This window comes from Nesoenas mayeri, assembly GCF_963082525.1.
Source record: "Nesoenas mayeri genome assembly, chromosome: 20".
Classification (NCBI taxonomy): domain Eukaryota; kingdom Metazoa; phylum Chordata; class Aves; order Columbiformes; family Columbidae; genus Nesoenas; species Nesoenas mayeri.
In genome coordinates, this window is record NC_137569.1 from 7,386,820 (window position 1) to 7,409,578 (window position 22,759).

Sequence of the window (22,759 nt, forward strand, 5' to 3'; positions counted from 1 at the left end):
TGGAAGTTAAAAACCAGCAGGCTGCTCAAGGGTGCTCCATGGCCAGGTTTATTGCTATACCCAATTCAAGAAGAATGTGCAATTGGGTTTAAAAAAAGGGGTGGGAAGAAAAAAAAAGCCAGCACCTTTGAAACTGCAAAGGTTATCATAAAAGAAGACACAAGTAATTAATAGCAAATCCTTTCAGGGTTTAATTAGGAAAAATTTTAAGTTCCAATGAGGGAAATAAAAGGGAGCACACTTCCAAAACCAACATACTAAATTTTAATAAGCAAAATATTTTAATTAAGCCTCAGTGGGTCAAAGGAAAATTAAAGTGGGAAAAAACAAAGAAAACAAGTTGATCCTAATTGGTTTTACTTTGACATGCTTCACAAGTTGGTGTTTGTGTGTGTTTTTTTTCCTTCCTTTTTTTTGTTTAAACTGATAGGAAACAAGGAATAGGGAGAGAAAAACCTGCTAAAATCTTTAGAATTTACACGATTCTATTCCTAACTACAGACAGCATTATTTGGTACAATGTGTATTTGTGGATGTACATGAACAGTATATATATTATCCGGATCATGTTGTGCTATGTACACATCTTTACAATTCTTCCTGAAGGTTAAAGCAGTTCATTAGATTTCAAAATGCGTAATCATCTTGTGTTGGCACTTGTTAGGCTCTTGTCAGCATTGATAACTGGCATGTTTTATTGCAGCCCAGTTCCAGCCAGTGTTTGCCAACTTGTAACAACAGAAGTCCAGCAATAGGTGGGTAGAGTGCAGGAAAAAAACAGTGCCATGTTTCTCATTTGGAGACCTACAAAGAAATCACAGTCATTAAAATAAACTCCCTCATCATCCTCAGTTATTTTAAAGATAGTGTTTCAAGCTCAAGGAAGACGATAATTACTTGAACAAGAGCTTTACATACCTCTAAAGAGAAGATGCATAAAATCATCACCTGAGAAAGACTAGTTCAGCACAGTGTGTATCCAGCTCAACTATCAGACTTTGAGGCTCCTGTTACTCATGTTGCTTGTCAAGCACACAGTGTGTGTTTGATTGTTCACACGTACAGCTAAACACTCGTAGATTTGTCATTGAAAAGTCCACACATTTCTTACTGTGAATAACGGATGCTGCTTCAACAGGGAAGTGCGGTACAAAATGACATCGTAGGGCTTCACTACGCAATAACACCACAGCTACCGACTCAGACTCTGCTTGTTTGAAACCAGTTATGTGACCCCTTCTCATCCAATTCACTGCCCATCACTCACTTAGGAAGAGTCACCAGGACTTGGAAAAGCAACACAGCCAATTATTTAGATATTTGTCATGAGCATTGTTTCACTATGGCCAAGTTTAACATGGCAACAGAGCTGAGGTTAATTAAGGATACTCTGGAGCATTACTCACAGTTACTCCCTTTCTTTAAGACAGAAAAAGATTGTCAGCTGCATTAACAATTCTCACACTTTATTTACAGGCAGTTGTACAAGACATTTAGTTCCTTTACTCAGTCGTTTGATCAGTATTAGGCTTTTTCATGCTTCTCTATACTGGAGAAAGCTCCTTTCAATCAAAGCATTTCTGCAGAGAAGAGATACTGTGGTACTAGTTGGTCACAGATGGAGCCTTCCCCAACCCCCACAATTCCTACAGAAGTATCTCCTGTACAACCTTGGTGAAGAAAAACCAACAAGCAGGAACATTTAGTAAGCTGTTCTGTTTTTTCAGATAGTACCACCTCTTTAAACTACATACAGCACTGTATTTTTTCCCCTACAAGTTTTGTACACTGAAGCTAACTAGTAGTTTTGAGCTTCCAGAGAAGTTTATTTGCCAAACTAACTACTAAGAAAGAGCAGCTTCAACATGAAGCTCTGCTTTGCAAAGCTAGAGTGGGCAGTTACTGGCTAGTTGAGGAAGTTCTTCCCTGGCATACAAAAAAAAAAAGAGTTTATCTATGCTTGCACAGGAAATCCTTAATTCAAGTAACTGACTTGTCTTTAGAAGGATACTTACCCTGAAAAAAGTGAAGCTACTAGCTGCTGAATAAGTGTCACTCAAAAGCAGTTTCTTGGCTTTTTCTTACACAGCGGGCAACTTTTCTTTTAAACTCTCCATTTCTGTCTTCTCTCCATTCTTTCTGTAATGGAATAGACAGCTTTTAGATATCAGTCCTATAACAATGTACAAGTTCTAGGAAGACTCTTGGTGCTTCCAGACATTAGCCACCTAGTCAACACCTAAATTTGCTTACAATCACTGAGCCAGTCACTGAAAAACTACAATATTCAGGAATTCTAAAAGCTCACTCAGCCTGTTCCAGTGTCTGTCACCCTCACTGAGAAGAAGTTTTTTCTCAAATTTAAATGGAACCTTTTGTGTTCCACCTTGAACCCATTACTCCTTGTCCTATCACTGGTTGTCACCGAGAAGAGCCTGGCTCCATCCTCCTGACATTCTCCCTTTAGATATCTGTAAACATTAATGAGGTCACCCCTCAGTCTCCTCTTGTCCAGCTCCAGAGCCCCAGCTCCCTCAGCCTTTCCTTACACAGGAGATGCTCCACTCCCTTCAGCATCTTTGTTGCCCTGCGCTGGACTCTCTCCAGCAGTTCCCTGTCCTGCTGGAACTGAGGGGCCACAACTGGACACAATATTCCAGGTGTGGTCTCACCAGGGCGGAGCAGAGGGGCAGGAGAACCTCTCTGGACCTACTGACCATCCCCCTTCTAATCCACCCCAGGATGCCATTGGCCTTCCTGGCCGCAAGGGCCCAGTGCTGGCTCATGGTCATCCTGCTGTCCACCAGGACCCCCAGGTCCCTTTCCCCTACGCTGCTCTCTCTCTAATAGCTCATTCCCCAACTTATACTGGAACCTGGGGTTGTTCCTACCCAGATGCAAGACTCTACACTTGCCCTTGTTATATTTCAGCAATCTCTCCAAAACTCTTATTTTAGGTCATGAACTGTTCTATCTGCTTCTTACAATGTCTGTTGAGGCTCTGGTTCCTCACTTTTCTCCCACTCAACGAGACAGTTCTCCAACACGCATAGTTCATTTTTCCATGAAGCAGCTATATCCCCTGTTCCCATAACGCTGTGACTTGCCTGTAACACCTTATTCTCTAGAGCCACTTAAAACTAGAAATTAATGAAAGCAGACAAAGTATCTTTTAGTAGCTGCTAAATAGTGTTGCTGCAGTAAACTTGAACTTTGGAAACCCAGTGGAAGACATCCTGATAGCAGCTTAGAATAAAGCACATGAGTTGCTGATTATTACCCCGACAATTATGTTCTGGTTAATGTGAAGAGGACACGATCTACAATCCAGCAGGAGTTATTATATCACTTGCACAAACTAGAAGCAAAACGCCATTGCAGGCTTAGGTTTCAACACCAAAGACAGTTGGCAGCCCAAGAAAAAAGAAATCTTACCGCTGCATCAACATTAGCAGGAGAATCACCATTGGGATCTGCCAGCATAGAAATAACACTAATCATTATAGTTTCCACTGTGTGAATGGGAAGCCAGCGTTCCTCAGGTTTTTCATAGCCATATTTGTCTTCTCCAGGCTCATGAAGAATTGAAATGCAGACATCGCCATTCTTGTCAACTACAAAATAGAACAAGGCATATTTCAGTAATGAACAACATGCTGGCATTTCTTCAGGACAGTTATGGAACTGTTAATCTTCACTCCTGCTAGTCTGAAAACACGTTGGTGAAGACGCTTTACAAAAAAGCAAAGTAATTAACTATTACAAAACTCGATCTGTAATAAATAGGGCTTTTGTCTGTTATTATTGCTGGACCTCTGACAGAGAGGGCACATGGGGAAGAAGAACTTGATTCTAACATCATGCTGCAACTTTCAAGATTATTTAGACAAGCTTCCACTAAAGCTTTTTCTGTTGAGTTCAGCAAACTAGAGAGTCAATTCTTTTTCCACAGCAACAGCATCACCTGGATATTACTGCAATATACTGGAATATGATTTAAGCTGCTGGAATGAAACCAGCCTGGCAAGTACTCTGGTATTTCCAGTGCTGAAACTTGCACAGCATCAAAATAATCTATCCCTTATGATGGCAGCACTGTGCTGGTCTCCTCCCAGCTTTCAACAACTATGACTTCAATAATGACTTCAGAAACTGAGGAGCATTCCTCCTTCCCAGTAAAAACCTCCTCCCATTTTATTTTACCTTCCCATCCATGTCCAGCAGCCCATAAATAAGAGAAACATTAGGAGGAAACTTCTTGGATGGACTAAAAGATGCTGTTGTTTCCTTTCATGCTTTACTGGGCCTTCTATATTGACTGCCAAGTTAGTAATACCAAGATGAAATATTTGAAGGTACAACAAAAGGCAGCTATAGAAGTCAAGTTTCTCCTCAGATGAGAATTTCACACTTAAGGGGAAAAAAAATATCCCTGAACAGTTACCAAGAATTCAAGAAGCTGTTTTCAGTAGTTTCTGAAAATACTTTAGGAGTCTCAGACCAGCAATATTAAAAACCCTACCATGGTTATTACTTCTTTATGAAGATGGCAAAGTAAATGCAGAGATTCATATTTCTAACATGAACAGAAACACATCAATTTGTCTTCACCGCATTTTAGCTCTTAATTGCAAAAAGAAATTGAAACTTGACATTTCTTACCATTTGGATGCCAGATTTCTGTGATGAATTTCATTTTTGGCGGCCTCAGTGGATAGTCTTTTGGAAAAGTAAGATGAGCCTTGAAAACACCACCTTCACTGGGGAATCAAAAATATCTTAGTAGAGTTTCTTGTAAGCTTAAGCTGAAGATTGGAACTCACTAGTATATCAAAAGCTCTAAGTTTAACCCTCATACAGCTTAACATCATGTTAGTAATTAGCAGTACCATCATTTCCATATGCAATGCAAAGAGTTTCTAAATTGAGAAGATCTTTTCACAAGATACTGGATCTTTTTTAGATTTTGGAGGATGTTCCAGAGGGGAAAAAACACACACACACAAATTATAAAATCCCCCCAAACCTGCCAAGGAATTAACCATCTGGAATTACACCTTAACATTTTCCTTCCCAGTACATTTATCAACAGGAAAAAAAATACAATACGAAAAAACTCCCCTTCTCAAGTGCTGCCCAGCACATACCTGTTTCTTTTCCTCCTTTAGAGACCTCAGGCCTAATTTCTCCCTATCGGTCTGTAGCAGTGAGCCTCAGAAAAGTTACAGAAAGCTTTATAGGTATGTCTACAGCATTACTTGGTAAAAAACCTTTTCAACACTAAGCTAAAGGGACCCAAGACATGCCAGTGAGGTGTTCTGCACCACAGTTACCCACTACACTGGAGAACAATAGTAAGAGAGATCCAGTTTTTATGTGGAGTCACACATCCATATTTAATGAAGGTCACTGTTGGGTTTTTGGGGGGTTTCGGTTGGTTGATTTTTTTAAAATAGCTTTTGATAGGTTTCAATATACAGGAATAGTCCCTTCTAAAAAATGTGAAGGTCTATATTAGATGTAAAGCCTCATAGATAGAATACTTCATTAACGTAAGTACTATAACACTTGCTTCATTACTGTCATTTCTTCTAATTGTAGTTTAAACTGCAAAGGCAGAAATTACAAAAACCAGAATATAACCTCTAAAGAAGGTGGCACAAGATGTGCAGGCTGACAAGCTACTCCTCAGTAGCCACGTAGACAAAATATTTGTGTAGAAAAAGACAAAGCTGTTCAGTGCATTCTTTTCCCCTTTATTTGTAAAAGAGCAGGAGCCAGTATCCAAAGCCCACAGGCTACTGAGAAAATAATAAGTTTTACCACCAGTAACCAAAGATGTGCAATTCTAGTAAGTGTCTGGAAAAAAAAAAGCAAACCAACACCCCAAACCCAAAAAGCATGAGATCTAAGTGACTTGGCTCTTAAAATAAAGCAGCTGAGGGGAGCTGAACCCACAGCACCCATTTTCCACAAGTTTTAGAAAAGGCAGGTAGTTTCCAAAGAATCCTGGATCCTGGGAAGCATAGGAGTTGCAGAAACACTGGCTATTTTAACATCCATGCCACTCAAGACATAGGAAAGTTGGATTACATTTGTTGATAGCCCCAAACCAGTCAAGTCCTTTCTTGCAAAGTGAAAAAAAGTCTTTCTTTCCCTTCTTAAAGCAGCACATTCTAAAGCTGCTGGGTTATATGACATACCTGGTTGCTCCTCATCAACTACATATAAATAGAGCTCTTTAATGGGATACACTTTAGAAACCATTAATGAAGTACAGCTGTCAATTAAGGGAGACCAGTGCCATTTTTAGCAATATTCCTTCTAAAGGGGTTCCTGTCAGTAGAGTCACACACAGAGTCTTTTTAGGTAAACTCAGAATAAAGCGGGATCAGGAATGAGAATGAAGTTTGAAAGTTTTGAAACACCCGTTGAAGTATTATCTTCTACTGTCATCATAAAATAGACCAGGGAGGAAGAATTCAGTAAAATGCTACCTTGAAAAACAGCAACCAAGAACCAGAACAGAAGAAAGCTGCTTATCTAAAAAGCCTCAAAACAAGCTCAGCACCTTACTGAAGCTGGGAAAAATGCTATTGCCATTTAATTAGAAGCAGTATTTTGTTACTGACGGTACTTATAAAACAGCCATGAGAATAGAATGGAGCCACTACAAGGCTGTTCAGAGGTCAACAGAAGTTGGAGAATTCATCGCATGCAAGAGCTGAGAATCACAACTGTAGTAAGCTTAAGAGGAAGCAAAGCAATTAGATTTCTGTGCTTAAGTACTTATTCAGAAGGCTGCAGACAGAGGCATACAACAACTTCGTGTTGGAACTAAAATTGACCTCAAGTAAATGTCACAACAGTGATTTACTACTGGAACAGCTTAATGAGGGAGAACAGAGTTCATCTTCAAGAGCTACACTTTAAACTGACCTCTTCTGGGTACAGAACCTTTTCTCAGGAGCTAGAGTAGGTGATCATATAAAACCTCTATGAGGAAGAAAAATGGTTCTCTCAATTAGCCAGTGTTTATTTATTTATTTTGTATTTTTTTAAACCACACCACACACCCGCCCAACCCAAGCACCCTGCATGCACTAGAGCACTTCAGGTGTACAGCAGTGTAAAAACACAGCCAACTTACAGTCCAGGAAAATAAGTTACTGTATGAACTGCATAGTTTTGAGTTAGAATGTCAATTAAAGAACCCAGTCCTTAGGATAAAGATACAAGCTTTTTGCAGCCCACTGCGGAAGGTTTGCCAACAATTCAAGTCCTAGTGTGTACATCAGGTCACACTAGTAAGTTCTCTCATCTCACACTGACAGTATTTAAGGCTAATTCTATGGTCTGATGCAGCTTACTCAACTACATCCTTCTTGAATACTTTCCTACAATCCCCAACATGAAGTTGTAATGGTTTAAAATGGTACTATCAACTAAACTAGAGCCTCACAGGAATAACAGAAATAGTGGATTATACCTGCCTTGCTTAAATGCATAAGAAAACAGACGCTGGCTCTAAGTAAACCCTACTCTTATTTCTACACCAGTACAAAGGGATCAGTGTTGCATTTTCCCAGAGGAGCAAAGCAGCTTAGAATTTCTATATAGCAAATGCAGCTATTTACAGGTATTTTACTAGCAACAGAACAGCATTACCTAACTTAGTATGAAGATTTAAGTTCTACTCGCTTAGACCAAACTAGAACTAGTAAATCCGAGTTCACTTAAGTTTCTGTATAAGCATCAGTACTTACTATAGTGTATCTGGAGGACCAATAATAAGGACTTCCCATCGATAAAGATCATTGTCATCTATTAAGCCCGCTGAAAAGCCTTCCACTGGATTTTTGTTGAGCTCTGTGTAGGAAAAAGAATTTAAGAGTGACTTTAGGTGTCTGATACGCATTTGCCGTTTTTGCTCATGCCTCTATACGTGACCAAAAAACCCCCATGACTTTCAGTGATTTGGTGCCTACTGATGGACTTACAGCCTGGCTGAAATACCCTCAGCTCCCTACCACACACAGACCCATCACTTGACATTTAAAACTATCTAAACACATTATGAGCTAGAGATAATGATTTACTACATTCTGAACTACTAGAAGAGAACATAAGATAAGCTGTTATACTGTTTCAGTTTGGGGGCTTTTGTTTCACAGTTTTATCCACATACTCACAATACAGGATTCTATGTTTATAGGCTACTTCATCTAGTTACTGCAAGATAGAAGGCTTATCTGGAAACAGCTTCGCAAAGTCAGACCTAGATGGAGTTTCTGTTTTCAGCCTGCTCCAGGAAAAACCATAAGATTTGGAAATAAACACCTCAAATGAGTTCTGCCTAAAATTCAACCAGGGGTGTGGGGGAGAGAAAGTCTCTTAACCAATAGCTTCAGGCCAAAAACTAATTTAAATGCTCTACTGATGCCAAATTGAAAATCTTGATCCCACATTCCCAACTGTACACACGAAGTCCTAGGGGATCTTGGGTATTTTGGATAGGGGAAGGGGGTAAAAAGTTATTCCTTCAACTGGTCAGTAATTTCCAGATTAAAATAGAGATTTTATTATTTTGTTTTACAATTACTGCTGCACTTATTTTAAACTCTGCCAACATTATGCAGCCCTCATTATTATATTCCACACTACAGTCAGTTCACATATTCCCTCTTTGTAAACCAAATAGCTGGATTTTGTGCTGATTTCTGGGCATTACAGACTTCAGTTGAGAGATGCTTATATCTGTGGGTACATGCAGAAGAACTTCAAGTGAGAACCTCACACCTTCACAGAGAAAAGGCTACACCATTAACTCCAAAGTGATTTGCCCATAAGCTTGCGGTCAGTGTTTGCCAGTTTAGAACTTAACTATTTAAAGCATGGCTAAAAAAATGCAATAATCATCAATTCCAGCCCTACACAGAAGAGTCAAAGACAACACAGGGAAAGAAAAGCACTCGGCTCACATGAAGGACCCAGGTCCTGAAGAGGCAGACAGCAGGAATATCTACTGTGGCCATTGGCAATTCAGAATCAAATTTATCCACAAAGATGACTCAATGCTAAAATGCCAAGAAATGTATTGGAAGGGCTTTTCTTAGAAGCTGCTCAGCAGGAGTTCAGTCAACAGATGAGATCAACCATTCACTCTCCAAGTTGCAGGACAAAGACTTAAGTATTGAACGAAATCGTGTTTTCTCAAGACAATGCCTGAAATAAAAGGTAATAGCACAGGCTATTTAACCACGATACAAACTTCAAAACCAAAAACCATAGCATGGCCACATCTCCACTAAGCAAACCAGTTCTCACCCTCTGGCATCTGTGAAACTGCAAACAGATGCATGAGCTTGAGTAACAGTTCTATTTAATTTTAGGTGAAATGGACAGAGAGTCCAGGTGTCTCACATGGAGTGAGGACTCTACCAGTCCCTTACTCCTTCCCTACTACAGACATTCCTCCAGCATTACCTATTAAAAGTTCCACCACAGGAGCAGTTGAATATAACCTGCTTTCTCATGCAGGGTTTTATTTTTTAAAATTGTCTATTGCTTGTGCAAAAAAGCCACATCTGTTCAGGACACTTAGGTCGCCCTTTTAGATATTACATTAGTATTGTAATACAGAATATCCAGTGTAACAACTACACAAGAGAAAAAGTACAAATATTGGATTTGAATAGCTCACCTTAAGACTTTAAAACCTGAAGTTAAGCCTCCATAACACAAGCTCCTTCCTTTCTGCATTTCCAGAGAGAGAAAATCCTTTATGCCAAGTTCCGTGTAAACTGCTATAACTTAAGCTGCTCACATTTAGCTTCCCTGTTGTTTGCTAGTTATCACTTACCAGTGATAAGACTGTAAACAAGCCTGCCAAAAGTTAAGACCGGAAAATTCAACATGCTTCTCTCCATCTAAATACGCCACACTATTTTTCAATCCAACACGTACATTTTCTGCTCTGTTTCTTGATTCGTGCTATTTCCATATTTTTGTACATCTGTCTCAGCCTCCAAATAACTTTTTTATCCTTAGGTTCTCAAACATTTTTCACGTACTTGTTCCCAACGAAAGCCAGTTCTTACACTCTGACTCATATCCAAGACCTCGAAGCGCTATATTGCAAGAGATCTTGTGAGAAGGAATAAAATTGCAGGATACCAACTCCTGTAATGCAGAAAATCTGTAAATTGTACAAAAGGGACAGCTGTTGACAAAAATTTTCAGTTACAGCAGTTACTGAAATTTCCTTAGTGGATGTTGCTTATAAAACGAATTACGATGTTTCTTCTTTTACAGGAGGTGGCACTGGTCTCTGCTTGTAAAAGGGTCTCATTTTCCTTCCACAGCAGCAATACTGAGGCATAGTTCAAAGAGCTACTGCATGCACAAATACTTTAATTTGAGGTAGAACAACAGATATAAGCTCATGCACCTTCTCCACTGGAGGTATGTAGAGCTACCATAGGCAAGTTAAAATGAGCTTTCCTATCCAGATTATTTATGCTAAACTGAACATCAACTAACAGCTAGTTGGCAGACAAAAAAGGAAATCTCAGGAACGCGATGCACTGGGACATGAAAAACATCATCCTTGGCTGCTTTACCATGGATAGCTAAGAGCTGCTACTCGTTAAAACTTGCAAACACTGAAGCCTGAGCTTTGTTTCATTTTGGTTTTCCCCTGGATATAGCCAATGCTGCATATCAGAACAGCTCAGTAGTAGTACCACCTATCTCACATTGAGTTGAGAATCACACAGTGGTGAAATCCATGCACCAAAATCCCAAACAGAGATACCACCACGGCAAGGAAGGAACAGAACACTCCGCTCATTCGCCAGAGTCAGCTGCCAGGCAGAGGGGCTGCTGGTGACACTGACACTGCACTTGAGAAAACCAGACACCTGTTCCCTGTGGCTGGCATTCCTCATCAGCTACAGCACTTAACTACTTGCAGCCCAAACAGAGTTTTCCTAGACAAACACAGGGATGCGGAGGATCAGAAAGCAAGGGGTTCCATCCCCTCTTCCAGCCAGGGAGAGAGAACGGGTCCTCCATGCAGGTTGTCTATGAAGCCCTGCTCAAGAGCCAGCCTACAAATCCTGGAAAAGCACACAAGTCAAACACCTACAAAGAACTGAATCCCTTCACATTATTTTTTCAACACTTAGTTTTGCTTCAACATTTCTTGTTTAGATAAAGGTATGCTGTATTTTTTAAATGTAAATGAGTATATTAACACACTTCCACCAGGCCCATGCCTAAATAAGTGCAACTTACTTGCTACTACTATATATTACACTCTATGGTTTAGCATTTCTGCCAATATTCTCTGCATTCCTGATAGTTTAATAAGAAATTTTTCTTCCCAGAGGAAGGAAAAAAAAATCTTACATTAAGTATGGAAGCAGTTTCAGGTAGAGCCTTTGCGGCTCAAGCAGCAGCTGACAGCCAAAGCAGCACAAGCCTGGACAGCTGCCAGGCAGCAACATACTGGGAACAGAATCCTGTGGCTGCTTATAAATTAGACATGCAGTTCCTTTAATCCCAGTCCTGAACCAGTACCTGATTTGGAAAGTGAGGAAGACTAAAGGCCCATAATCCAGAGTTGTTGAAGTCCAGCACAGACTTCAACATCCAATGCCTACCCTCCTGCATGATCGGCCAGCACAACACAGTGCTTTTTTAGTGGTTTAGCTCTTACTAAAGCAGAACTGAGTTACCATTCCCTTAAATTTGAGCCGAACTACCATGAACTGTGCTTCCAGTTTCAGTGTCTAGTTTACACCAAGCTACTGATGTTCCCACACTCACTAAAACTGCCTTTATAGAAGCCAAAACACAATCACCAATCCAAAAGCCAAACAGCGTCAACAAAAATGACTAAGCAGAAAGAGCCCCATGGCTGCATGGAGCAGCTATGTACGGCATCTCAACTTTTCAGCTTGACGTTTCACCAGGCAGCCACTGCATACAAACACTTCAGAGGAAGCTATGTTACTGTACAGAGCTTTCAAAAACATAAGCTTCTACAGGGTTTGTAATAGCAGCCTCTTCAGTAAGTTAGACAGTCGTTGAGTTTTGCGTAGGCAGTGGATTAAATTGAGCATAACAACAGAGGCAGGACAGCCCAAGTCCCAGCTAAGGCTTCTGGAGCACTCATCCAGCTGACTTAACACACAGCTCCCACAACAAGCAGGCCATATGAGAGCTTTAGATTAAGCTTGTTTTTTCTTGGTTGCTTTTTGTGAGTCTCAGCACTAGTCCAGGAGCTTTTACCAACTGTACAGACTGAAAATCCTCATTCTAGGCTGTTCTCTGTACTCCAAGCTCAGTCTTCCATACAGTTTATTACTTAACTGAGGTCAGTTATGATTTCCAAGACTTACCTTTCTGCCTGCATAGCCAGCTGCAAGTCTCTGGTTCTAGAAGATTAGGGGTGAGATAAAGTAACTTGATCCCTTGCAAAGATGTATTCCCAGAGCTCTCCATATTATCTGCTTTCATCATGTTCTGTCTTGCTCTATGAGCTCATCGAAAAAGGTCAGACAAAACACAGCACGAGATACACTATGGTAGCCTCTTCAGCAGTGACAAATAAAATGGCAATTAAGACAACAGTTTTAGTCTCAGAAGGACACTGTAATTATTTTGGAGTGAGACTGAAGCAGTAAAGACAAACCTGTCTTAAGGAGAGACCTTTACCAACCAGTTCAGCAGCAGCTCTAGATTTGACTCTTAACTTTAGCCTGGCAACTAATTTCCAGTGCTCCACACGTCACTCCCTGTTGATAAGGGCAGTATTACACACTCTAACAAATCTAATTCTCTGCTCAGGTCAGAGAACTTGTAGGGAGGGTTGTCTAGTTAGCGTTAACAGGCAAGGTGCCCACAGAAATCATCTCTGTGCAGTGCTGCATCAACATGCTTCACTTGCCATCTGCTCAGCTATACCTGTAGAGCCTTCCAAGGACTTGCGCAGTGAAGCAGGTTTGGGAAGGATGGATGACAAGGTTGGGGGTTTCTTGTTTTTATTCCCAAATAACCTTTCTAGCCAGAGCCACAGTTCAGCTCTGCAAACAAGAGGACAGCAGCACTACCCTGAAGTGAAGAGGCAGAAACTCCTGTAACTGCCACTGTGGGGCTGTGGATTAAGGTTATAGTGCCAGAGAAACTCAACTAGACAGAGACTGGAATTCTTTTCCTAGAAAGGTGTCACATTATTCAAGACATAAGCTAAGAATCAAGTTTCTTTGTTGTGTATGTTCTGCAGCTCCACATTTGCATGAGCTGTGGCATACCTGAAGACAATTAAAAGTTCCCATTAAGAGTCAGTTTTCAACTAATTAACACCCTAACCAGTACCAAAGGCCTACAAGCTTCTATCTTGATTCTTAAGGAGCTACCCATAGTCCCTTAAGTCCATTGAGGTGGCCACTGACAGATACTGCCAATGCTCCTTTAGACATGGATCTCAAAGGTCACAAAGCCAGCTCTCTCAGACAGTCTCAATTAGACCACAGATATCCAGCCACTGATTTGACCTGGCAACTCTGTTTACTCAGCCCTTGACCATTTTACCGAGGAGTCATAAAGGCAGGCAGGAATAGGGATGACCTATTTTGAGATATTTTCTTTCTATAGCACTCTTCATACACAGAAGCCTTCTGTGGACACACACTCAAAGTAGTCCTTTCCCAACACCCCACACCTACCATACACAGAAGGAAGGTCTCTTTCCACCTCCCCCTGATGTGTTTGCCATTAAGCAAATGTCTGCAACTCAGTAACTGCGTGCAGTGCACCTACTAAATCCACAAATCTTTTCTCTCAAGAAGAAGGTGGTGTTCAAATTACTGTCCTGTCCCAATCAGCTTCCACAGAACACTGGAAATACAAAACACACTGATGAAAACCTTTCAATTCCATAGTACTGTTTAAAGATTTGAAATAGTTATGCTTCCAGAATTAAGTTTATCAGAAGTAAGCTTAGAAGATATGTTCAAATTAATACCAATAATATATTCTGGAAGAAATCAAGATATACGCTTTCCTGTAGAACCCTCTTTGGCTAGGCTGCTTGAAGCATGCTGTGTATCCCATCACATCAGAATCTAGCACAGTTGCATCAGCCAGGTTAAAGTAGAGGTTCAAGAGATCTGTTGAAAAAAAATTCCTATTAAGGTCTGAATGTTAGGGGAAAATGGTACAGGGAAGGGAAAAAGGATAGTCAGAAGGATTGGAAGAACCCCTGTTCTGAAGTCCACAGCTGAAGGAACCAAGTATCTTCGCAGGAGATGTGCAGTGGTTTGCCCACAAGGACTCAACTGCCACACAGGGCAGTTTCATCTGTCACAGTGTAACAAACGCCACCTTCACTGTGTCCTCAGTGTCCAGAGTGTTTTTCCACTCTTAGCTGTCAGGCAAGTAGGAGATGGGTACAGGCATCTGCCTGTATTTGAGACGGGCATCCTCAGCAGTGTTCGACAGAGATCTTATCAGATAAGTAGCTCCTGAGACTCCATGATTATCTCATCCCAAAGGAAATGTCAAAAACAGGTCAGATGAATCACACTTCACCTGTGAGCTTCAGATGCCTACTGCATACAACTGCTGGAATTTGGCAAGACAAGTGTCATCCTAGTGCCAGCTGTATTAATGTAGTTGAGTTTAGCATGGACAGCAGGAAAAATTAACTAACTTCTTAAGAGCTGTTTGCAAATTACCACACTAAAACAACAACAAAAATCTTCTGAGCAGTCACATACACCTCAGTCATGAAACAGCACTGCTGAACATAGCTAAGAGCTCTAGGACACCTGTGGTTTACATAGGAATAGAACATGATTCTAAGAAATCCATTAGAAAGTCCATATCACCAGACTGTGCCACAAGGGGATGTTAACACATGAGGAGTTCATCAGAACCTCTCATCATGTATACAAGCTGTTGTGCAAGCCAAGGACACTTCTCCAGCTTGTTTACTCTCTTGTTTATAATATGAATAAGAAGTTTGCATATCCTAATTTGAGCTACATTGTTATTAAGAATTGGTTTAAGTTATTTCTAAGTGACTCCTGACAGCACCATCTTCTAGATCAGCACCAAGCACAAGCCAACTAAAGAACCCAGCCAGCTTGCCATACCAGGTATTGTGATACTGCATGGAATTAGGTTTCCCTTAACTAACAGACTGTATGTGAAAGCCTTTACAATAGGTTTCTATTAAAAAGTCTTCACTATTATTCTAAACCTACACAAGCACTGCTAATTCATGCCCAGGAGAGCAGTTACTTTTCTGAAATCCTATTTCATTTAGATTGCTATACTTAGTGTTCCTACAAGGCCTGAATATCTGATCACTGCTCCCAGCTGATATGCCTTGGACCTGAGAGTAGGAAGAAGCAAATATTAACATTTACTCTCGCACGGTGGCCTAAAACTCAGACCTACTAGATTCCACAAGTGAAAGATCTTGCCAAGACCAGTCTTGTGACAGATATCCACACACCACTGAAAACGGAGGCACAGAGCAGGTGCAACACGGTGATAGCACAAGCCTGCATGGGAAGTGTTACCCAGATTCTGTTCCCATAGGCTAGGACAAAAAGCAGACAGTGCGAGTTTCAAGAGTCACATACCCCCGCCTAAGCTACCCGCTCCTCCTTCTCCAGGTACCTAACTTCACACTCTCCTTTTAGGATCTGGTTAGTTTATACCTGCAGAACAGCAGCCACTTTTCAATTCCGTTCCACTTCATTAAAATCCATTCTTTAAGCTGGAAGCAACATAGTGGGTTATTTTGCGATTATATATATACATATATTTTTAATGCTTCCACCCTATTCTACACCAATACTTGAAGCTTACTTCTGCAGAATACCCCCATACTTAAAGACCTTCACAAACCCCAGCCTTAGAGGCGGGGACAAGAACATCTAGATCAAAACACAGGCTGCATTGAACACATTAGAGGAAGATGAATTTAGCAGAATGTCTATTTGAGGGAAACAAGTTTTTACCTACAGAGTTCACCTGCTTTCAAACTATTTAGAACAGGGCTTTGGGGGAAGAACCCCCCCACCCAGACACACAACTTGTACCAACTAATCCTGTCTTAGTTGAATATGTACATACTGTTCCAAGTCTTTCTTGCATTAATAAAAACACAACCCACAAAAAAAGCAGAAGAGTCAAGACAGAATCAGTTCTAACTAAAACATGTGGTTCTATTTGAAGACTATTAACTCTACTTGATTTAACCCAGATCAGTTCTCTTAAACCAGAAAGACATTTATAGCAAATCAACAAATTCTTAGTTTATAACTCTGCACAGACAGTTCTTAAGTATTAAAGTTGGAATCACTACCAACCACACAAGGCAAGACATCTGCAGTGAGATTTGGGTAATTTAACACCTCCAAATCAAGATCTTATCAATGAAGCATGAATTCTTCTAAGGCAAGTATTTTCTCAATAGGTATTAATTTTGTTCCTTATTTCACGGGATCTCCAGCAGCATTCTCCCATTCCACCATTCTCTAACAGAATGAAATAATTTTCCTGCCAGATCCAGATAGGTCCATATTTTGGCAGAGCTTACAATGCCTTGTCTGGGGGGAAGCAAAGAGAGAAAGAATTCATTTACAGTACGCTTGGTTCTTTCCCTGACAGATGAGTAACCTGATCTCCCCAGAGCCCACTGCCGGGACGGTAGGTGCCCCATCACAGGGTGAGCTTGTGAAGCACATTCTTACTGCTTCACCCTCTCCAAGCAACTTGTTGAGTCACCAAGCCCCTCCATTCTGAGGTTTAGCGAAACCTCACTTCCCAAAACTGCCAGCATCCCTGAAATTCTGCTTGTGACTGCTGTTATGAATACTCTTTTTCTTTGAAGAGGCAGAGTTCAGCGTATTTCTGCAAGAGGAACATTTGCAAAACCAACACACAGCTAGTAATGTTTGCCACGAGTCACATCCATTACATTATTTGCAGTGCAACAGAAATTCAGGTTGCTCGTACTGCTCACACGCTAGTCCCTGTAACAAGGCATGTGTTTTAGCAATGATATTATCTATAAAGTCAGCATGAGCTTTGATGCTTCTGTCAACACATTCTCACAAGAAACAGGATTGCTTTATCTGCTAAAATGGGGCCCTATGCTGCAGGAGTGTGAAGGTGAGCGGTACACATGCTGTATCTAAGCATCCAAAAAAAAAAAAAACAGCAGAGCAAAAGACTGACGGTTATCTAAAAATATGAAAGCGTGCCTTCAAAAAACATGCAGGGGGGGTGGCATTTTAAGTGATACTGAAGTGAAGTCTGACACATGCAGGACCTCGGAGTCTTTAACTATTCAGGATAATACAGAATATTACTGGCCATACAAACAGACATCTCCAAGGAAACCAGAGTAGCATCAACTTAATGCTTCAGATCAGTGCCACTCAAATTATCTTGTAGCCAAACCTACTGTAAGCCAGTAAATAGCCAGTGCTTCACTGCAAACAAAGGCTTCTTATACCACCAGCCACCCCTGAGAGATGCCATCTCAGCTTCAACCTATGCAGCAATCTTAATTCCATTATTCCCTCAGAATTCACTACTCAAATATTTTAAAAGTAAATCCTACATAATTGCCAGAAATTCAACTAGTTCAACATTACATTGTAAGATTTTTTCCACACAGGGAAGCAAAAATTGTTGAACTGTCACATTAAGTATTTAATACAGTTTTCCATCTTGTTAATTTTTAATTAGACATGTTTGCTTTGAAACAGGAGCTGTATACACTTTAAACTGAAATAGTGCCCTGTTTCTCATGTTTAAGAAAAATATTAGCATGGGTTTCTCTGTATGTTAAATTAGAGAACACTTACACGACAGTACAACTTTGGCCAGCATGGTTATTCTCCTGTTTTCAGGGATCCCTGTTTATGTTAAAGAGGACTCGCACTTCTGGTTCCACTGTGCGCTACCCATTTAACTGCACCCTCCCTACCTGATTTCGCTGGATGGACTAGACAAGTCTGCCTACTCTAACAAGTCTGTGTCAGCAAGGATTTGGCAGAAAGATGAAATAAAAACATTCAGATAAATGCCTCAGTCTGCAAAACCCTTGGGCTTGACAGCTCTGGAGACTGGAAGAGAAGTTTTTCACTCTCAATTGTCTCCTGCCTCTTTCTAAAGGGCACAAAGCTTTGGGGCTGTACAGAGAACACAGTCTATCTTCCCCCCTCCTCCCCTGGGGGGTGAATCCTTGCTCATGTAGTCCTGTACCAGTCTACATACTTGCTAGTGACTTTTTTTTTTGAAGTTCAGAGGCACTTCATTCTTTTAGTTTTTCCTGCACCTGACCCATAAGAGAAAACAGACAGGTCATGGCTTCTATTTCACATTATTACCAATCCACAAAGTGCCTTTCTCCTTAAAAAAAAAAATTGTGTAGAACAAATATGTTTCTTGAACTTTAAGATATTTCCAGAAGCTACTAGAGCTTGTAATTAAGTTGATTTGCAAATAAACAGTCATTTAACTTAAAAGATATCCATAAAGGAGAACCTGCCTTCAACTCTAGCTACTTAAGACTAGTGCTCCAACTGGCTCTGGTTGTCAGAGATCACCCCAAGCAGTTCCTTTAAACACTTAAAGTAAAACAAAAACACCCAAAGTTCTGACTATCTTGATTTGAACTGCTTTTGTGCTCAAATCGGGGCAAGCATACATCAATATAAAAGCAGCTACTCTACTAATTCCTTCATGATATAACTCAATATTTCATTAGCAAAGGCACGCTGAAGCTACTTGGTATTGGGGGAAAACAAACACACTAACTTGAAGTTGTATTTTGCAACCACCACTGAATATTCCTTTTTTCAGAGCATTATCAACATCCAGAACATGCCACTTAAGTTGACACATATATTGTATCTATTGTGCCATGGTCCTGGTTACCTACTCAAGTTACAAAACAAGACAGGTTGCTCCAGAAAAAACTGAAGCCTGTCTTCATACACTTATTAGAGCAACCTGGGATCACATTGCCAAGGTTTATTTCGTATTTCGATAAGACCCTTGGTTTTAAGTCTCACTGACAACCAAGACTTTCCAGTTGACCTTCACTTAAACAAAGTCTTCAAGAATCAAAGCAACTCATTGAAGTGCTACATGCGGTGGACATCTATCTTCCCCATAACGCCTTTATGAAGAACCAAAACATATGTGAGACAAAAAAACCCCACAGGTAGCCATTCTGAGAATTACTATTTTACTTTCCTTTCTCCTCCCGTCATTGTTTTTTTCCTTTTGGCATTGGAAAGAGCTATCCAGGGTCTCACCCACTAAAGAATTTCTATATTCCTCAACTGCTCCACCACTATACACATTTCAGATTTCCCCTTCAACCTCCCTACACTTCAGGATGTTTTGCTCCCAGTCTAACAGCTCAAACTTCAGATCTCTTGTGCTTGAATAACACCAATTTGGCAAGTGAGTGATCTAGAGCAATTTAAACTAGATTAGATCACATAACTTTTATCCAATGCCTGTTCACTGTCCTCCAAAACCCAACCACTAGGTACAACCCAATGACTCACCACACTTGACATAACACAAAAGCTGCACGTAGCAGAAGGACTGAACTATCAGCCCCATCAGGGGAAAGAATAGCACAATGCTGGGTTTTGGGTTGAGGTACACCAAGCAATGCAAGTGTAATCAAAGGGACACATTGGAGCAGCTGAGACATGGAAGAAGATGACAGGAGGGAATCAGACATCATGCCATCAGGAAGCTCAGTCTCTGCATTTCAACTTCAAGTAGCCTGCCATCAGAAAAAGCCATGTCAGAGTCCAGTTTCAGCTCAGATGTTGCTTAGGTTATCACGTATGGAAGAAACTGTGCTCTTTCTCAGCTTAATAACTCCAGATAGGACTTCTGAAGAGTTCAAGACTCTTCTTCAGTACTCACCACACACTTAAGTACGCACACACAATCACTTCTAATATGGTATTTTTTTAATACATATAAAAACATACCAAAGGCACTAATATTACTTAAAACACAAAAACCCCACAATAGAGTTTCATGTTACTTGCAAATGGTTGCAGTACTCGAGTCAGCACAGTTGAATCAGTAGCAGTAATAGGGAAAACTGGAAAAGCATACCAGCTTTTACAATTACACATGAAGCCTGCAGAAAAGTGAGCAGAAATGTAAACAGAAATTAACCCCAAATCTAACAGTCTACAAATCTACTTAAATATCCAACCAGCCTGTGCTTACAGAAGGTCTTAAGATCTCACAAGACAAGAAATAAAGCTACACAACAGAAGCTGACAGTTCATACTAATTATCAAGAGGCTTCAGCTAAATGTCAAACTTTCTTTCATGGAGCACAATTAGTCGGTTAAAAGAGAAATTCCAGACAGCCATAGAACTATATTAGGTTACCAAATGGTCGTTTTTATCAAGTTAGAAAAGCAATTATTCTACACTATTGCTTCCCTAGAGGGATCATTTATAGGAATGAGAAGCTTAGCATCAAATCCAATATGGAGTTCCTATAGTAAGCCTATACGCAGTGTTATTAGCACATCCAAACATGCAGACACCTCACTGAATGTCGGTAACAACTTCAGTAGTCACCAGGCATTAAGAGGTGTGTGCTTATGTTCAGGAGTGCAGCTGCAGTATGTGTGAGATTTTTTCTTTTTAAAGGGGTAAAATAAAAAAACCAAACAAAACACAAACCCTGTTCAAATAGTTAATCACATTGAAGTTTTTCAAACTTATCATCAACTAAAACTAGAAGACAGATGCAAGAAACACACCACGTAGCTCGCTATACCTGGTTATGCAACTTCACCTCCGTATTGCTAACACTGTTCTTTCTCACCCTTAGACTTTCAGAGCCATTACTGAAGTCTCAGGCTAAAATCACCCTCCAGGAATTCCCGTGCCACTCAGTGAACCCCGTCCCTTTGTACGGCTACTCAGCAAACTTCAGCCCGTGCTGTATTTGCCTGAATTTAGGTACACCTAGAGCACATTTCCTTATCTGGGTATGAAGCAATTTTTTTACGTAAGTGACGAAAAAGGCAATCAGATTCGCCCAAGGTGCCGGGCAGACCTGCGCGTTTTCTCGAGGTGATTACTTCATCCCGGCTGCAGAAACCCGGAGGGCAGAGGATCCGGGGGAGGGGGAGAATCATGTGCGAGCGGGGGAGCAGCGCCCGCCCGCTCCCCGCAGCATCCGGCTCGTTTCTCTTTAAATCTGGCAGCGAGCGACACATGGAGCTGCATTGTGCGCCCCGCCGCCCCGCGCATGCGCGTCCCCGCCGGGCCGGGCCGCGCCAGGTCCCCTCGGCGGTGGCGGCCCAGGCAGGGCCCGCGCGCCCGGGGACAAAGGGAGGGGGTGGGGGAGCGGCAACGACTCCCGCCGCGAAGCCCGGCGGCCGCCCCACTACCCTCGGCGGCGGGCCCGGCGCTCCGGCCCTTCCTGTCCCCTCGCCCCGGCTCCAACTCCTCCTTCCCCGCACCCGTCCCGCCCTCCAGCCCCCGGCGGAGCCCCCTCGCCCCTCCCTGCGGGCTCCCTCCCGCAGCACGCGGCGGACATCCCCGCTCATCCCGCCCCCCCGGCCCGGATCCCGGGGCTGCCCGCTCCTCTCCTCCCGTCAGTGCGCACACAGCCCCCGGCTCTTCTGACAACAAAGGGGGAAGCGGCCTCCCCCTCCCGATCCGCCCTCCCCGGCGCAGGGCACGGGAGGTGAGGGGGGAGCCGGGGAGGGGAGGCGGGACGGGGGCACCTCAGGTCCCCACAGGAAGGTGCGCGTAGCGGGGGCGATTCACCCCGGGCCTGAAGGACCGTTTCCAGGGGGGGAACCCTCATTCCTCCGCTTCTTTTCGGTGCCTGACGAACATCGCCTCATACCGCGGAGACTTCCCCACACACATCCCCCCACGCTGCCGGGAGAAAACCTCCGGCTCTCTTCTCCCCCCGCTCCGGGGAGACAGCGCCGGGAGAGGGACGGCGGAGGCCGCCAGGCGCGGGGCGGAGGAACCGGCCGGCAGGGCCGTTACCAACCCCCACTTCCCTGACGGGACAGGGGCAGCGAAGGAAACGCTCCCCCCCCAACGCCATGAAGGGCCCTGCGCACCCCTCCCCTCGGCTCCCCTGGCAGCGATCGCCAGGCAGGCTCCCCCTCCCCCCCTCGGCCTAGTTCACTCAGCTCCCGGCTGGGCAGGAGAGCGGCGAGGGGGGGCCGTAATCTCCCCTTCCCCCTCATACACACCCCGCCGGCCGCCCGCCCCCTCCCCCGAACCGGCGTCCCTTCCCCCACCGCAGGCCCCGGCCCCTCAGAGCCCGGCCTCCGCTCCCCTCCCCGCCGCTCCCCCGCGGCGGATCGCCTCCCTCCCCCCGCCGGCCCCCAGCCCGGCTACCTGCTAGTTGTCTCCGCAGTAGCAAGGCGGACTGGAGCTCCGTCATTCTCTCCCTCTCTGCCCGGGGAGGGAGTCCCAGCGGCGGCGGGGACGGCGCGGCTCCTGGTGCTGCGAGCTCCCGAGGCGGCGGCGAGTGGCCCTCAGCCCGCCCGCACCGCGCCCCCCGGGGGTCTGGCTCCGCGCCGGCCGCCGCCACAGCACGCAGGGTCCCTGGCAGGGGCGCGCGGCCGTGGCTCCGTGCCGCCCTCCTCCTCCTCCTCACCGCCACCTCCTCCTCCCCCCGCCCGCCAGGAATTTCACT

General features: G+C 42.9%; 1 protein-coding gene across 4 annotated transcripts; it reads right to left on the reverse strand.

Moving 5' to 3' along the window:
* Window positions 1-25: 25 nt before the first annotated feature.
* UBE2G1 (ubiquitin conjugating enzyme E2 G1) lies at window positions 26-22,747 on the reverse strand. 4 transcript variants are annotated; one of them, XM_080357178.1, is made up of 6 exons: window positions 22,459-22,747; window positions 7,767-7,869; window positions 4,663-4,760; window positions 3,436-3,614; window positions 2,016-2,139; window positions 26-804 (listed from the first exon to the last, which is right to left on the reverse strand). In XM_080357178.1, exons 1-5 carry the CDS (start codon window positions 22,502-22,504, stop codon window positions 2,053-2,055), a joined length of 513 nt encoding a protein of 170 aa, XP_080213304.1. In that variant the 5' UTR covers window positions 22,505-22,747; the 3' UTR covers window positions 26-804; window positions 2,016-2,052. The 4 variants fall into 4 exon arrangements, with proteins under 4 accessions (XP_080213304.1, XP_080213303.1, XP_080213302.1 ...); XM_080357177.1 differs by lacking the exon at window positions 22,459-22,747 and adding an exon at window positions 21,149-21,251; XM_080357176.1 differs by lacking the exon at window positions 22,459-22,747 and adding an exon at window positions 12,408-12,543.
* Window positions 22,748-22,759: the final 12 nt, after the last annotated feature.